This window comes from Vicugna pacos, chromosome 5 (genome assembly GCF_048564905.1).
Source record: "Vicugna pacos chromosome 5, VicPac4, whole genome shotgun sequence".
Classification (NCBI taxonomy): Eukaryota; Metazoa; Chordata; class Mammalia; order Artiodactyla; family Camelidae; genus Vicugna; species Vicugna pacos.
In genome coordinates, this window is record NC_132991.1 from 66,755,226 (window position 1) to 66,773,958 (window position 18,733).

The 18,733-nt window shown below is 37.6% G+C and overlaps 1 protein-coding gene across 7 annotated transcripts in view; it reads right to left on the reverse strand.

Moving 5' to 3' along the window:
• Nucleotides 1–18,733, reverse strand: part of PARD3B (par-3 family cell polarity regulator beta) — a 948,983-nt gene that overhangs the window by 454,150 nt on the left and 476,100 nt on the right. For all 7 annotated transcript variants that reach the window (XM_072961414.1, XM_072961413.1, XM_072961408.1 and 4 more), the window contains 3 exons: nucleotides 15,341–15,429; nucleotides 7,297–7,383; nucleotides 1,673–1,798 (listed from right to left, as the gene is read on the reverse strand). In XM_072961414.1, coding sequence (XP_072817515.1) covers nucleotides 1,673–1,798; nucleotides 7,297–7,383; nucleotides 15,341–15,429 — 302 coding nt within the window. The remainder of the gene's footprint in view (nucleotides 1–1,672; nucleotides 1,799–7,296; nucleotides 7,384–15,340; nucleotides 15,430–18,733) is intronic.

Below are 18,733 nucleotides of genomic sequence, written 5' to 3' on the forward strand. Positions count from 1 at the left end.
GTTTAATATTGACACAATGCTCCTCATGGAGACATGTGGGAGGTGTGTTGATTGTGTCAAGCATCATACTGGATTGTCAATCCAGTGTGCACCACCTCACCCCATATTCTACTAAAGAGTACCTATACTTTTTTTATTGTTTTGTCCTAGCACTTTGTTTTCCTTCAAATTCCTTGCTACTTTTTCTCTCCTTCTTCCTTACGCCTCCTTAAGCCTTAGGACTAGGGAAAACTAGGCAAGATAGGGCAGCCTATCTTGTCAATGGGACGTAAGTGGGGGGTTAGAGGGAAGCTGGCTTGTCTGGGAAGCAGTAATTTTTGTTCTACTGTTTCTCCTTCCTATTTCTTGAAATTCAGAAGTGATGGAGGGCAACCCAGCAGCCATCTTGTGACCATGACACAACTTAAAGGTAGCAGCCACATAATTAATACAGCGAAGCAGAAAAACGGAAGAGGCCTGACTCACTGCTGATGGTGCACCTGCCATACCAACTCTGGACTGCCATCTCCACGCTTATTTGTCCTTAGAAAGAATAAATGTTGTTGAAGCTACCTTTATTTCAGGCAGAGCAGCCACATCAAATAATATTCAACCTCAATTCCAACAGCTCTCTGAGCTTCCCGTCACCTTACTGAAGAGCTCACATTGTTAGGGGAGGAGGGAGAAGACGTCACACAGACAGCCAACTCCTCTGCTCAGTTCCTTGACCAGGAGTCAGTTTCTACTCCATACTGAATTTTTATGAGCCTCAACTTCTACCTGTAAAATATCAGGGTAACCATGTCTGCCTTGCACTCCTATTAAGTCCTTGTAAAAAAGCACAGTGTTATATAAAGATAATATCATAACTGATAACAATGATAATTTTGCCAATTATTATTTTCACTAAGAGACTCTTAAGGTTTCATTTCCTTCCACATGCATGCAGCTAGTGCCCACTGCCCCTCCAGCCACAGGCACTCAATCACTCACCCCCCGCCCCCCCAGCACAACACACAATACTGGAGACTAATGGCCATAGAGAAGATATATTAAGAGTTGTTTCAAGCAGACACAAGAGGGGCTGGTGGTCATTACTAAAGAGTATTCATCATTATCCCCTTGTTCCGCTGCAATGCCAATCTACATTTAAAAAAAGCATATATACGCCAACTGCTGCAGACTCTAATTCTTAGGTATAAGAACCTATTCCTGTACCATTTCCACATGCAGAGAAATGATTTCTTGAGGGAAAGTATTTTAATTGTTTTCCTTTGTTTCTATTATTCAGTGAGTCTTCACAGACATCTCTCACAGATATTTAGCTTAAGGAAGATGGCTGACACCAAGGAAGTTAACTAATAAGCTGAACTAACAGCCTGTGAAAAGAGTCATTAAATACCAGTCTAACTGACCCGTATCCCAAGAAAAACAAGCCCATCTCTCGGTGCCCCAGAAAGACAACCAGGCAGAAGGCTTGCTCTGTCTGCGGTCTGCCATTCTTGGGCTGTCAGGGACATGTGCAGGCCACCTTTGAGGATGCTCAATCATAGGATGCATGTGAAAATGGATGTTTTGGGGTCAAAGGGAATTGACCACAAGTTCTACCCTACATTTTTATCATCATGAGCTCAGTAATGATTATAAGCATTACAAGAATCACAAAGTAAATAAAATAAGGAAAAACGCTTACTGAGCAAAGGTTTTGTCTACGAGGTCCACGTTGTTGATTTTTACAATACATTCATTTTCGTGAAACAGCCCCTCCCGCTTGGACCTGCTGTTTTCTTCGATGCCACGGATGAAGAGCCCGAGAATCCTACATGCAAAATTCAGGTCAAAACAGAATCAGTGAATCATAATACGTGACTTGATTCTCCACTTGCAACTGTTCAGAAATAACTGCTGATTTCTACTTCTGAAAGAAATTATGTTTTATATTCTGGCTACTGTTTGTTATTTAAATCCTTAGTTAAAAAGAAACAAAAAACAAAAAAACAAAAAACCAAATCAAAAAATCACACATACACACATGAGTCACTAAAAAGAAGCCCTTCAAGACAAACAGACCCAAACACCATCCCAGAGCACACTGAGCTACAGTTCTATCTCCCATGCTTGTAGAAAGCTTAGAAAAAGCTAGTGGAGTTCACTGGCGCTCAGGACACAGGGGACTTGTGGTTTGGGGAGGGCATCACACAAGGGCCAACCGTGTAATAGTTAAGTCTGAGTTGGTGCCAAGGGAGCAACGCGATGTTTGATAATGGGAGAGGGTTAGGTATACGTGATGATGTGTTGCAGTCTTCCTGCCCAGTCCAATAGTCTGCATTTTAAGAAGTAAACATCTAGCACAGATCGTATCACTCAGTTTAGAAGGAAATTCAGTCCCATTTGTTAGTGTCACTGAATCAAGTGTGTATAGAGGGTTTTTTCAATGTGCCCCAGATGGAGGAGTATGAGGCAAGCCTGTGGGACCAGGACAACGGTCTGTATAGGCTTCGAGTACAGTAAAAATTGTAAAAAAAGAAATAATAATAAAATAAAATAAAATAAACAAACAAACAAAAAACCCTGGAGATATCAATAAGCCTAGAGTGTTCATTAGAGGTTTTGGGAGGAAGGTGGGATGTAAACTAGAACAGAAGAATGAGCTGGATTTGGACAGGAGGAGAGAAAATACACAGGGAGGCAGGAAAACCCAGCAGGCTCGTGTAAGGAGCAGGGCTGGAGCTCACACTGGTTGGGGAGGCCAGTGCCACAAGCAGGGGCCTGGAATACCAGCTAATGGACTTGTCTGATGAGGCTGGAGTGGTATCCATGCCACTCGCTGCTTTTGAGCGAGGCAGTGACAGTACGAAGACAGGGCTTTGGGAAGAGTCGTCTGAAATTTTAACCAGAAAGAGTCTGGGTTCTGAGAAGATACCTGCAGGTTCTTGGTGCTTCATGGCTGTGGCTTAGAGTCAGGAGGGGAGGGAGCTGGAGAAAAAGAAAAGATGAAAGAAAACTACAGCAATAAAAATAAAGAATTAAAGTGTGTGTGTGTGTGTGTGTGTGTGTGTGTGTAGTATACGTCCTCCAAGAGGAGTCTGCTGGATGTGGAGAAACTGCCCGCGCCCCTTCCCTCGCCCTCGTTTCCCTACTTTGTCATCCTCTTTCCCACAGGAGCCTTAGGAGCTATGACGTAGTCCCCTTGCACTAAGTCCCAAATCCAAATAAAACATGAGCACATTTGATGCGTGAATAATAGGATTGGCCATGGAAGAAGGGCAGTCTCTGATGAAGGTGGAGGAGAAAACTGTCTTCCTGTTTGGAGGTGCCACAGAGTGGGGCTTCTGCCTCCAGGGCCTCAGTGAATCTAAAGAGCCCAGGTCACCTCAGGATGGCTGGAGGAGAGTCACACACAGGGCCATTTAGATCTCCACTTCAGAAAAGTGAAATGGACACCGTCCACTGATGCAGGAGAGAGGAGTGAACGGTCACGCCACCGACTGCGGGGAAGGCTCAGGGTCGGAGGGCGAGCGTGCGGTGATGCTTCGTTTCCTAGTTCTAGTAGGTTAGTAAGTTAATCATATTCTGTGTGGAAGACAAAGCTACTATTTTCAGATAAAGGATCTGAGATTTATATTGATATTTTTAAGTTATTAATCCCAGCTTAATCTCGTAACATAATATTAAAAACTGAGCTACCTGACATGTCAAAAAGAGGAAAAAGGAATACAACAACACAGCGTTTCTCTCCTAAATTAAACAACGCTCTAATAGTTCACATTTTTGGATTTTTGTTATGGTGGATTCACAACAACATGATCCATTAGGAAGCTCACATGTGGTTATAAACTAGTTTATGTAAGCGATATTTTTTTAACAAGCATTCAAGTCTTCCTTTAATTTAATTCAGTACATCATCAGTCATGTAATGTTACTCCCTAGGATTTAATTTCACATTTTGGGAGATGAATTAATTCTTTCAAGCCACTGGGTTGCAATTTAGCTGGCATATTACAGCTGGAGTATGCTATGTGAACCTCACTGATCTAAATAACCTAACTTTCCATGAAAAATTTATTGACAGAATAAGCCCAACTATAAAACCCATGTGTCAGAGGTAATTTTGGTAAAATGTAAAACTGACTGATTTTATTAGTTCGGTCCCTGGCAACAAATCCCTCCTGCCTTCTTTAGTCTAAGGAAGGGATGGATTCCCTCCAATTTGATTTCATCCCCCAGTATCGGAAGTCTCAGAAAAGAGTTCCTCTTTACCTTCTTTGTCTCAAATGAGAGGGCTATGGGAGCTGTCTTGTTTGGGACCAAGACCCTCAGGATTTAAGAATTAATGCCATCGAGGAGTTGCAGTGAGACGAACTGAGACGAACCAGTTCATTTGCATTAATAAGCAGTAATAATGGAGGCTGAAGTCCACAGCCCCGTGATTAAGAGGGGTAACGATTGCTTCTTGCTCTTCTAATACTCATTTAGTCACAAACCTACCCCCTGCTTGCTATCTCCTCTCTTCCCACTATATCACCTCAGTGTTAACACTATATCACTCCCCACCTTAGCATCACTAAACATCTCCTCTCCTCACATCACCTGTCACTCTTCACTCAGTCCTCCCTTCTGCCTCATATTCAGCTGTCTTTACTATGAAACAGGTATATTATGCTATCTTTATTTGCTAAAAAAAAAATTAGATTTCACACTCTTAACTCTAAAACAAAGCTACGTTGACCTTTTTGAAAAAAAATGAAATTAAGTCACTTTTAACTTTCAGGGACTCTGACTTTTTTGCATTTTTGTTTTTATTGTGCAAGCCAACGGTCCTCCATACAAGTAGCATTCTGCACCCTAATAAATCCATTGAGGTCTTATCCAGTACAGCAGCCACCGCGTGGTACTCAGGGTGTTCTAACTTTGATTAGAGAGCTCATTCCACAAACAGGTGTGGCTCTATTTTTCTTAAAGAAGAAAAAAAAAATCAAAAAGAAATTGAAGGCAAAGCCCATTACAGTAGTCTTAGTAAATAATTAAATGTAAATTCTAATTTAAAATAATGACATAAGCCAATAAATGGAAGGAAATTAAGAACTAAGTATACTACTATGACCCTAACTCCCCCACCCCCACCCCCTGCGCTCACACGGTGAGACCATACGGCCTGATGAAGTCAGACACTTGTCTGACACGCTCTATATGCAGTTGCTTCTAGACACATGGGTTGAGTTAAGTGTGCTGTTTCAGCCTGTACTCATTACTTCTTAACTTTTATTGGCTCATGTCTCCACTTCTATACTATTTTTTTAATTAAATTTCCTTTCTATAATACCGGTGGATAGCAAAAAAAAAAAATTATACAACTATTTCATCAAGTTACTGAACAGCTGACCATGAACTTATAAAAGTGCATTTCTGAACCAGGCTTTTCTGTTTTAGCCAAAGTAGGAATAATTCTAATACTCTACACATTCATCTGTTGTGTGTTTTACAAGGGGCTTTCACATTTTTAATGTCATTTAATCCCCATAACCTTGATGTGAAGTAGGTTTTCACAAGAGGCAAGTTTAGGGGACTTGCTCAAGCTTATACAAAAGGGAACACAGATTCAAATCCAACTGCTCCAAATCCAAGTCCAATACTCTTTCTCCTCTCCTGCAAGGCTTATGCTAGAAATCAGAACAGGAAGGAGCAGGGAGAAAATCAATACATTCTAGTGTGTTTTCCTCATTTGAAGTGGGAGAAGGTGATTTCTGGTCCACAAGGTCAACTTGTTCTCTCAACTATTGAAAATGAAGTGTGGTGACTGTCACATTGTGTATTTCTTCATGTTTTGAAAATTGGGATGATCTTGTGTTCTATTCCGGCTTCATTAAGCTAAAGGGCCTGGTAATTTAACCACTCTGGTATTTCACAAAGCTCTATCAGCCCACTTCTGCCAAAAGCCATTAGAATTTCTCATGACAACTGGGTAAATAGTCTCCCTGTCTATCAAAAACAACCTCAGCTTGTCCTGTGCCATAACCCATAACATTTATAAACACACTTATTAACACATACAGGAAATGACACAATAAGAGCCACTAGCTTTGCAGTTCATTTCTTTTTAGGGGACATGCATTCCAGCAAGAGCCTGGCATCAGATGTTATTTGCTAAAAAAGGTGATGACTTTGCAATTACAGGTAGCAGATGGCTACCTGCTGAAAATGATGCCAACCAAAATATCATGACTAAATCTGCTCTTTCTGTTGTATGGTAGACCAAATTGAATAAATACTCAGAATCAGTAAATTAATACTATATAACCTTTGGGAAAATTTTTGTTCTAGAAAGAGCAATGGAGTGAGGGCATGTGGCTTTTGTGTGACCTTGAGAAAATCAACAGACTTTTCTGGCCTTTGATTCCCTAAGCTGAAATCAGTGTTTTGTCCTTCCAGTGATGCATTCAAGAAAATAAATTTAGCAAATGAATAACAGTCTTGTCATATGGGTGAGAAGCTAATTTTCTTTAAGTTTCTGATCACTTTTTTCAATATCAATCTAGAGCTAAAGGCAGTCATCCTATTGAAAAGTAACCTAATGTCTAGTACTAGTTCTGTAAGGTTGTTACACTAATACTAATATTAACTCTCAGGCACACACTTTAATTCCCATCAGTAAAGTAAGTTTTACATCCAGTTAGGTAGACAGGAATTTCAAGAAATGGTGATGCAACCTACATTACCGTTTACCCAAGTTGATTTAGAAACATAATGTCCCTAAAATTTCAAAAGGTGTGGTAAATTATGTTTAATTGATTACATTTTGGAACAAAATAATTACCATAATGGCATTCTGCTACTATAGCTAAAATCATCAAAACATATTTAGCTTCTGCTGTAACTACTTATAATGTTAGAATATTTATTATTCTAAGTTATACACACCTGAACATTATCAAGAAATACCAGTTTGGGATTACTATATTTCACTTGTTTAAGTACATGTTTGAACATTAAAAAATTCACTTGCCATATATATCTAACAATGTATGTTCAAGTCTTCCCTCGGTGTTTACTACATGTCACTGATAAGAACACTTTAAGAAAGTACTTCTTAGTTAATTATAAATGCAGAAACCATGATTTTTTTTCTTTTCCATCATATCCTGTAAGTAAGTGATTTTATTTTTGTTTCTAATACGTAAGTGGCCAATAGAAGTATATCTTGAGGTATCCATCTAAATAATAAAGATGTATACTGAATCTTCTGAAAAATGTTTGGGAAAATGAGCTCAAGTCAAGTTTTCATTAGTATGAGCTTCTGATGTAAGGAACACATCTTACCTTCCACTCAGAGATGAAAAGAAGGGCACTGCGTGTATTCCCAAGGGGCCTCCTTCCCCAGATAGCTCCACTGTTCTTGTCATATCACTGGGGCAGAAAAAAAGTAAGAGTACACATGAGTCTCTGCTGAAACAGAAACAAAACAAAAAGCCAGCTGTGGCACAGTAAAAAACACCAAACAAAAAGTTTAGGATTGTAACAACTACTGCAAATTCAACAGCAGAGATGAAATCAAAGGGGTACGTGATTTGCTGGTATGTCGCAGAAGATCCAGGAAATAAAATGTTTAAAAGACTATCTGATTTCTTATTTTTTCTCCTAGAAGAGGAACAAATGGAAATGACTACCTACAAAAATAACTTCCTACTTAACTTAATCTGCATAAATCAACATATTTAAAAATGATGTACACAAAATGAAATTTCTCCCCACTGAGATACACTTGAAAATGACTGTATAGATGGCAAAATACATGGAATTAAGCATATCTATGCTTAAGCATAAAGTAGCATTTATACCCCAGAACAGAGAAAAAAAAATGAAATAAAATATGTATTTATTAGAAAAAGCACAGAATTACATTTTAAACAACTGTGAAGCCACAGTTGGTGGTACATATGGGCATGCTCAAAGCATTATAAATCAAAACTCAAACTTTCCTTTCAATGAGGCATCAGTTGTATTCAGTGGAACAATTCCAAATTTTCACCTATTTTTTTTTTCAGAGGTAGAAAAAAAGTTGCAAAGCTTGGAGAAAATATATTACAGAAAGAAATAGAAAGTCTGACCTGCCTAACCTACTCCAGATTAAGGAAAGGATGAGCTAGAGACATTAATGGATAGTGTGTATGACTGAAACATCCAAGGCATTGGGAGCTCTGGAGTAATAGAAAGTAAAACTAACAAGTTTTTATAAAGATGAAAAATAATAACCATGAACAATTATTGGCTCCTTTAATCCTGGAGAGAGAAAATAAAATTGCCAGAGGAAAAATGATAAAGTTGAAGCAAACATCCCTATTATGGAAATTGTAGGCAGGTCTCTCTTGTTTTCTATTTACATGAAAATGACCTGAAACTAGATGTCAAATTAAGAGCTACAGCTGCTACCAATGCCTCTCTGTTCCAAATTGAAAATGGGGAAATTGTGGCTCCTTGCTGGAAAGTTGAGAACAGCATTAAGAAAACAAGATGCCTGATGAATTCACTCCGCATGAAGTATTCCCTAAATTATCAGCAATCTAAAATAAATACATTAAATATATTCTCATCAGTGGATTAGGCTTATTTTTAATGTGTTTTCATTGCAAACCTATTATCATTAAGAACTGCAAAAAAGAGCATGTCAGTTTCCAACATTTGTGGAACATGATGGAATTTCAAACTGATAATAAATTTCAAATGAGTTTTGCTCAGATATTGCTGATATATTTAAAACTTGTTCAGTCAAGCAGGTTATATCAGAGGCCTGGAATAAAAGTTAGAAACAAAATAAATCTTAAGAGTGTTGGCATCATGGGATAAAATAGGTTCCTCTCTATACTTTCTGTGTGAGCATAAAGACACCATTTGAATATATGCATATGAAGTAGACTATATAGGTATGCATTATAAGTCCTGAAGATAAGATGTTTGGTGGGAAGAGAAAGTTGTATAGCTTTCAATGGACCACAAAGCAATCATGTTTATATAATAACAGATTTGTAGTTCATTCATAGGTATTTGAGGAAGACTAAACCCAAAGCATCCACATTCCAAGGTTACGATATTACTTTAAAGACTTCTAAAGACAAGAGACTAAAATCTTGTTTAACCATTGAAACTTTATTATCTCTATCTCTATAATGTATTTTTACAGTTTTGTACTTAAAGGATGACATAAATTTCTCCTAATAAATGTATTAAATATCCACATGCTGATAGAACATTCACGTGTATTATTTAGAGGCTTTGGAATATAAGTATTCAGTATAGACTACAAGATTTCAGCTTAAAAATTTTTAGAATGGCTTTATAGATTCTCTTTTTTTTTTCTAGTTTGCAAATATTTCTTTATCTCACTCAAAACTCCTGTAAAACATAATAAATTCTATGTGTCATACTGATACCTACTCTTCAGTAATCATCAATCTTGTATTTTTACATTCACTGAATAAAATAAATCTTCTAATTTGTTAAATCAATTTTATTTCAAAATACTGAAACTTTTTTGGGGGGTTGCAGTATTAAGGTTTATTTCAACTCTGTCAGATTCCTTTTCTTCAGTATTTCAGAATAAACTTTTATGCAGTCTTTGTGACAATCACAATTTTTTGGCTAGAAAGATATTTGACAAATGTTAAACTACTGTGACAAAAATATTATTATCCTAGGCAAAAAGCATAAAAGACTTTCAATTTTGTTGACTGTAATATGCAAACACTTAGAGAATTAGATTTATTTAATATAGCATTACACATTTTACAGACTATGCTTTACCATGCTCTTTATAAATTGTTATTTGTTTCAAGATGGAAAGAAAGGCATTTGAAAAAGGAAGCCTCATAGACCAGTTCATATATTTTTATTTATTTTACAAGGGGACAAAACCACTCGGTGTTATATATACTAATGTGGCTCTGTAGAAATCTCTGTATATACACCCTTATGGAACACAGCAAGGAGGACTAGACACAATTATTTGAATACATAGCTCATAAAATGATATTTAACTAAGATGTGAAAATATGCATTGATGCTACTTGTTTAGGCAAACTGCAAAGCAGAGTTCAAGGACCAGTGAGCAGGATACGTACACATTTATTTATGCTTTGGAGGTGGACTGAGAATGGAAAATGTAGAGAATGAAGTGAGAAGGATATTCCAGCAGTGGAAAGAAAAAGGGGCTGGCAGCTACTTGTGAAAAACAGACTAAAAATGAACTATGGGGTGAAGGAAAAATACTTCAGTGACACAGAAAGAGTCAGGATTTCACTAAGCTCAAAATAACTAACTTTATACAACTTTCTAAGACATACTAAAACAAAAGCAGATAGTCACAAGACATTCGGTCCAATAGTCTTAAGCAACCTAAATGTTTAAGGTCCAACTGACAAAATTGATTCAAAGAATCACTGGAACCAGCTGCTACCTATCTCAGAGTTAAGGACAAAACTATGGGCAAAAGTGCAGAATCAGTGGTTTAAAATGAGCCTGCTGTGAACAGCTAGGTCAAGAACTAGATGGAAAGTGCTTCACTGGGTTCCTTCCAGAAGAAAGACATGGAGCTTGAGGGAGAGAACACACTTGGAGCTGCAGACGGATGGCCGTAGGTCTAATTCCTCCACACATGATGAATACACAGCGTCTTTAAGATTAGTCCACCCAGGGATAGGCCAGGGATAGGGTAAGGAAAAGATGGTACTGAGGGCGGGGGGCAGGGGTCTTGGAGGGGAAGACACTTTGTTTCAGAAGGAAATCATGGTTAACTTGGGAAATTAGAGAGACAGCATACCCTAGTAGTGGCTGTTAGTCGAGTGTCTGAGTCAAATCACTTAAACGAAGACCAAAAGTATCAGTTTCCTCACTGGGACAATGAAGGAATTAAGAAAAATGCCTAACAGAGGGATTGGTTTTAAAGAAAAAAATAGAGAACATTATACACATATGTCATACACACACTATCTGGGATATACAAAGGGCTGAGTAATACCAGCTATTAGCATGACTATTAGAATGTTCTGAGGGAACAAGCAAGCTTATGTATTAAAAGGGAATCATCTATTTCCAGCTTTCCAGCTTTTTCCAATCGATTTCTTCAGTAAGCATTTTTTTAGCCCTTAAATATGGTAGGACAGAGGAACATATTTCCTTCATAATTAAACTGCTGATAGAGAAAACACTGGGCTGTAACAGATGGAGAGAAGGTATGAGCTGGTGTTCTTTGGGGACTGATGGCCAGGACTGTCATATACAGCCATATGAGAGAGGGACTATAGAGAGAAACCTCCAAAAGAGCTTGTGGTTGACACTGAGGTCTACTGGATGGTGAAAAGTCTTGTTGATGTAACTATAATGAGAAAAACATCTAACAAAGAATTTGTTGGTGGTGGTAGTAGGATTCACTTAATGCACCTGAATTCAACATATATTTAATTGAGTCATCCCAGTGAAGAAGTTCTTCAAGGTAAAAACAAAGTCTAATGCTTGAAGAGTTCATAATCTAGGGGGGTAGATTAGACCACGTAATGTAAAACAATACAAAGTAAGAGAACAGTAGCCGGAATTTTAGTATATTCTCAATGAATGGAAGCTATTTTGCAGAGACAGTATGTTAACCATCTTCTGGGCATTATAACAGTACTCACAACCAATGTACAAAGTAAATATATCACTTCCAGTTTACAAATTAGTAAACCGATGCTTAACAAGTTAAATAGTTTGTCAAACATCACACCATTCATGTAAGGTAAAGTCAGGATTCAAACTGGAATTTATTGCTTTTTAGAGACATAGTTTTCAATCACTTTGACACTTGAATTTCAGAGCAGAGGTACTTTCTGATGAGGTTCAGAGGAAGAGGATACAGGATCGGGAAGGGGAGCTGGAATCAGAAAAATCTTCTCAAAGGAGTGGGATTTCAGAGGGAACTGAGAAGGGCAAATGGATCTTCAATCAGAAAAGCTGGGAAGAAGCTGGAGAGGCATGCATAGGAGAGAAAACTTCTCTGAGAGACTGAACCAGGATGGTTTGTGGACACGCTGATTGGATGTAATATTAAAGAGAGAAGGAAGGGGGAGGAAGGGAGGAGAAGAGAGGGGAAGATATTGAGGAGATAAGGTTGAACCATCATCTTGAGATCAAACCTCAGTGTGATATGTCAAACTCCAAAATGGAAAAAAAAAATCATGGTTAATTTTGTAGAAAATGGAATCATTATAGGTCTTGGAACTGAGGAGCACTGTGATAAATGTTGTGGTTTAGAAATATTTTACCTGGCAGGGATGTGCGGGATCAACTAGAAATGAGAAAGACAGAAATTGATACTTGAACAAGGAATTAGTAAATCATTGCAATAATGTCATCCAACAGGTAACAGGCTTGAGTAATGATTATAGCTACATATAAAGCATGAAAACATGGGGGAGATTCAAGGTACTGTGAGATGGACTCCGTCAATAATTTGCCAAATGAACAGATACCAGAGGCAAATGAGAAGATGGGATAAAAAATGGTAACAGTTTTAAGCCTGGGGAAAAAGGCAAGTCTGGAATAAGGTGAGGTCAGGAATGAGAGAGAAACTAGGCATGAGGTGAAGGTCTTTTGCACATATTACTTGCTATTTAAAGAGAACCTTAAGGTGTAATTTTGTTTTAAAAAAGAAACACCCAAGAGCAACCTCTTGCTTCACTGTCTTCTTAAGATCAAAGTAAACTGAGAAGAACTTCACAGGAGATGCGTCTTGTATGGCTATTTGGAGAACTCCCTCTAAATGTTATTTTTCCTTAAATATAAATATTTATGTTAATTATGGGTGAGCAGTTAACAGTTATGTTTTATGAAGCACTGTGTTTTATCCAGTTATCCATTCAACAAATATGCCACTATTATGTTCCAAGATCTGTATTAGGTTTCGGGAATCCGTTGGGGGAATCACAGTCTTGTTTGGGAAAATGACAAATAGTTATAATAAACTGTTGTACGTGTGATAATGACAATTGAAATAGCAATGAGTGTTTATCCAGTCTTTCATTTAGTATTATGCTAGTGCAACTGCCCGTTTTCCACAGGGGGAAAAAAAAAACACTTTAAAGAGGTTATATAATTAGTCCAAGGTTACACAGGTAGTGCTCAAACTCAGGACTTAAGTTTTAGAACTAAGGAATGCTCTGATAAATGCTGTGGTTTAAAAATTATCTAGTAGTGATACGTGGGATCAATTAGAAAAGGAGAGATTGATGCTCAGGAGAAGTTAGGTTATTACAGTAGTCTGACAGAAAAGTAACAAAGGCTTGAGCAATAACTATGGGAATTAAAACATCAGGACAGGTTCAAGACATTTCAAGATGGATTCTGTAACACGTTCCTTAGCTTCCATGCCACCTACATGGAAGTAAGCCCAGAGTTCTATTCTTGGACCACGCTCTCGGGGTGGTATCAGACCCTCCTTGCCCCAGGAGAAAAAGTGACCGCACAGCTCAGCAGTAAGTGGCTTCCTATTTTCCCTAGGGTGTGTCTTCCTCATCCCATATCAGCTAGAATCAATGTCCTCTCCTGGAACTGCAGTCTCTGAGCTTCCTGCACCCTACCCCCAGCTCTGCTTTCCACGCTGTTAAAATGCTTCGCATCCTTCTCCCACCCCGCATCTGCAAGTAACGGAGTTTGCACTCACTCTACTTTCTAAACTTGGCCTCAAACGTGGCGAGCACCAGTGAGGTTTCCTAGCCCTGGTAACACTGCATGAAATAAAACACCAAGGAATCAGGGAAGGTGTGCACAACAGGTAACGCCAGAGTCAGAGGACCTGGAGACAAGGGTGGTGGATATAGTTTGGGTCTCTAGAAGTCAATCATTCTGAGTCACACCTCCTTAGCCTGCTCAAGGTGCTAATAAAACTCATGCAAAAAGTCTGTTTTGATAATAAAATTACACATAAACACAGATGTATTTTAACTAAATAATAATATTTTAAAAAATTCTTATACTCCATTTCTTTGAACTCCTTATATCCAGAGAAAGTTTAGCTAATTTGTCCATGCAGCCATAAAGCAAACAACTGTTCACTCTCTAACAACTACCCACATAATACTTAGCCAAGATGTCAGCAAACTTTTCAAAAAGCTGACATTAAAATAAAGTGAAATGAAAGGCAAACAGAATTAAGAGTATTACATTCATTACACTTACCTCCCAAAACAGCCTTATCAAACTTCTAAAAAGAGAGTGCCCTGGAGATTTTCTGCACCAAATTTTTAATATTATGCAGCTCATTAATCAAAGAAACAATCTAAAGAATGAGTAACTATGCCATAGGGCCATAAATTATAAACTTAAGGACAATCCACGCAGTATAGCAGAGTGATAAAAGATGATCACATTTTTTTAAAGCTCATTTCACGTAACATGCTAGGCGCCTGTTACTAACTGGACTGAGTGAAAGGGGTACACTGACTCAGTGAATAAATGGATGACTGTCAGCCTGAGAATCATCACCTTCTAGTGCTGAAGACAACAATCTAGTAAATAGGAAATGACTTACACAAAATTTGAAGCAGCTTTAAAAATGATGATATTGACGATGATGCTAATAACAAGAGAGATGATGATGGTAACAGTATGAGCGGCGGCAGCAAGTACTCACAGGGCTTACTCTGACTCAGGCACTGTTCAAAGTGCTTTATATATGTTAAATAATTTCGTCCTCATCTCAGCCCTCTGAAGAAGGTTTCAACATTATTTCCATTTTACAGACCAGAAACCAAGGCAAAGACTGATGAGCAACCTGCCTAAGCTCCTAGACTAGTAAGCAGCAGTTGGGATTTGGACCCAGGGAGTAGCTAAGGATGAACTGGAAGTTAACACTGAGCAAAGGAAGTACCGGTAAACATGAGAACAGCTGACTTCCTATAATGAGTTACTTACATTAAAAACACGGAAAATCCTGTTTGATAGGCTAGATTTATTTTATATACATAGGGTGAAATATTGCAAGATTGTTAAAAACACAATGCAAAGCAATGTTCAAAGAGCTAACGTCTAAGTAAAATACTCAACCACAGTGAACTCTGAAATGTTGTTCAAAGGGAAGAAAAAAGCAATTAAGAAATCCAGGTTGCAGAAGAGTTGGAAGGATTGAAGCTCATTTGTATATATGTTTGTCAAGAAGTTCTCCTATCATACAAAGAAAACAAGAGAAAAGAGTAATTAAGCAATTAATTTTAGAATTAGGTATCACTCTAGTATTCTATTTATCTTGATCTTTCCTCCTAAATAAAAACAACCATAAGCCATTAAAATACAAACATTAAATTGAATTAAAATATTCTTATTCACGTAAAGAAAGTACCTCAAGCCATCCATAGTTTTCGGCGACGTCAATATTTCCGTCTGTGCACCATTCATAACTTCTCCATCTTCTAAGTCCTGTGTGGAATTCTGCAGTGAAACAAACCCATAAACATGTGGATCCTATGTGTGTGGAATTGAAATTTTTGAATAAAATATCTCAACAGGAAAGAGTAAATGGTTTTACTCCGGATATATAGTGTGCTCCAATTTCTTTGAAGACTGGAAACAGGTGTTAATCTTTTCAGTGCTTTCAATATTCTTTTCTCTCCCATTTGGTTTCTGAAATACTCAAATGGGCCATTTACACAAGGCAATATGTTAAGAGCTTTGGAATACATCATTTGGCTTCCTGCTACTCAACCATAAGCTTTTGGGACTGAGTGTTTGAAATCAGCACGAAAAAGGGGGTCCAAAGGGAAGGTGCCATTGACAGGTGGTGATGTATTAGCTTTAATGTACTGTACTTGCTTGCACCCTCCCGGTGACACTAAAAATAAAAAGAAAGCAAAACCCATGAAAAAAAAAGTTGCCTAGCAAGGTCACGCCTGTCAAAAGTATAACAGGAATAGTGCAGGAAAAGAAATCTGGAGTTTTTGCTTTGTCTTAAGACTTTCATTTGAGGATGATCTTCAACAAAGAGAAACTAAAATTAACCATTTAATTTCTAAAATGATAAACACTTTTTTTCTTTTCAGTTTTATTAGGTAGAATTGTTACAGTTTGACTGCATATATACAATATATTGCATATAAATACATACAAACAATATACTGCATGTTTAAAAAGTTTATATATATGTACTGTTCATTGTTTCTAAGAATGTTTAGAGCTTTAGCTTTTTAAACTTACATAGTTGTCAAAGGAACAAAGCCAACAACAAAATAAGAATTAATTCAAAATGATACATACACCCCACTCCTAACAGCAACATTATTTATAATTGCCATGATATGGAAGCTTCCTAAGTGCACATCAATAGATGAATGGACAAAGAAGATGCAGCATAAATATGCAATGGAATACAACTCACCCATAAAAAAGGATATTTTGCCATTTGCAGCCCTTCATTCACTTTTTTCCCCCCACTTCAAAAACCAGAATTTTGTAACTGGTATAAATATTTCTATTGCAACAAAAACAACAAAATACCTAGAAATAACCAAGGAGGTTATCTACACTCTGAAAACTGTAAAACACTGATGAAGGAGATTGAAGATGATACAAAGAAATGGAAAGATATCTTGTGCTCTTGGATTGGAAGAATCACTATTATCAAAATGGCCATGCTACCCAAAGCAATCTACAGATCCAATGCAGCCCCTGTCAAAATACTCACATTTTTCACAGAACTAGATTAGAACAAACAATTCCAAAATTTATATGGAACTATAAAAGACCCTGAACTGCCAAAGCAATCTTTTCTAGGTCTTTCTTCTTTTTTTTTTTTTTTTAATGGTAAATATTCTTCTGCTTACAGAGAGGTTCTGCACTCCAGGACAAAGTTGAGTTGGATATGATGTAGAAGGAAGAATGGATTTGAAAAAGAAGCAATTCTCATTTACCTAAGACACTAATTCTCTGTTAGGCTTTCTTCTTTCTTTTTTTTTTTTTTCTTTCCCTTGATGGAGGCATTGGGGATTGAACCCAGGACCTTGTGCACGACTGAGCATCTCTACCACTGAGCTATACTGCCCACCCATCTCTGTTAGGCTTTGTAACTGGACTTTAACAGTCATTCTGCAGATACACCACTCTTCAGAAGCAGAGTCACAGGCAGTGCCAGCTAAGGATGCAGGCTTCACTGAAACAACACGTCACATGATGTTTCACGGCTCTAAATGCACCATTTCAACAAAACATTACAACACATGAGTTAAAAGGTTGGACATAAAGGAACTGGATTAATATTTTTAAAGAAAACAAGACACGCAGCCACAGCTCAAGCAGTTTGTCCTTGTAAATGATTTTAAAAATATATTTCATTTTTAGATTGAATAAGCAACATTTAACCTAGCTAAGTTGGTAGTTTTGTGAAGGACTTGATCTACATTAGATTTTTAGAAACTTACTCGTTTTCTCCTCTCCATGAGGATAAAGAAAGGGAAGAAAAATCAGAAGGTTAAAGAACACTTTTTAGTTTAAGGCATCAAATCTTAAAAGAATAGCATCTTTGAAAGCTTTCAAATATTCACATTGTTATGAAGGGCTTGATGCATGCTTACCAAGAAAAGACACAGGGTCAGGCAAGTTACAAAAATACTTACGTAGACAATTTAACAAAATATGTGAACTTGAAACTGTCACACATGTCAGAACATTTGATGACTGCATGTATGTCAAAATCGTTAACTTTCTCATCTCTCTCTCCCACACAAGAGGGGGCTCTCTGAAGGGTGAGGCTGTGTCTAGTCCTCTCTGTATTAAGTACATGATGCACAGAGCTCACTTAATGAATGTTAATGAATAAGTAAGCTGAATGGCACTGTATTAGTCTCCTAATGCTGTGCGATAAATTACCTCAAAATTAAATGGGTAAAAAAGTAAACACTATTTCTCAAAGTTTCTGTCGGAGATTTGGAAGTGGCTTAGCGGGGCAGTCCTGGGGTAGACAGTCTCATGGGGCAGCAGTCAAGGTATCAGCAGGGCAATAGCTGCAATCATCTCAAGGCTTGCCTGGAGCTCTAAGATCCACTATTTTTCTCTTATAAAAGCTTTATTAAGATATAATTTATATTACATTAAATTCACCCTTTCCAAAAGTACAACTCAGTCCTTTTTAACTTAGAGTTTTGCAACTGTCACCACTATCTAATTTTAGAACAATTTCAAAACCCACCAAAGAAACCCCCTACTCATTAGGCAGTGCTCCCCATTTCTCCTCCTTTCCACAGCCCCTGGCCATCATTAACCAACCTTCTTTCTCTAAGGATTTACCTATTCTGAACATTTTATATGAACAGAACCATAAGATACGTGGCTTCCATCATTCAGCATGACATTCCCAAGGCCCTTCCACGCTTGGCATGTATCAGTATTTCAATCCATTTGATGGCCAAATATTTCACTGTATGGACATACCACTTTCTCTTTACCACTGACCACTTGATGGGCATTTGGGTTGTTTCCACTTTTGCTGATTATGAATAATGTTGCTAAGAACACTTAGCTCTCCCATTCTATGGGCTGTGTTTTCACTTTCTTGATGGATCCTTTGAAGCACAAAAGTTTTTAACTTGAATGAATTTCAATTTATCTATTTTTTCTTTTGTTACTTGTGTTTTGGTTTTGTAGCTAAGAATTCATCTATTTTTTCTTTTGTTACTTGTGTTTTGGTGTTATAGCTAAGAAACACTGCCTAACACAAGGGCACAAAGACTTACTCCTGAATTTT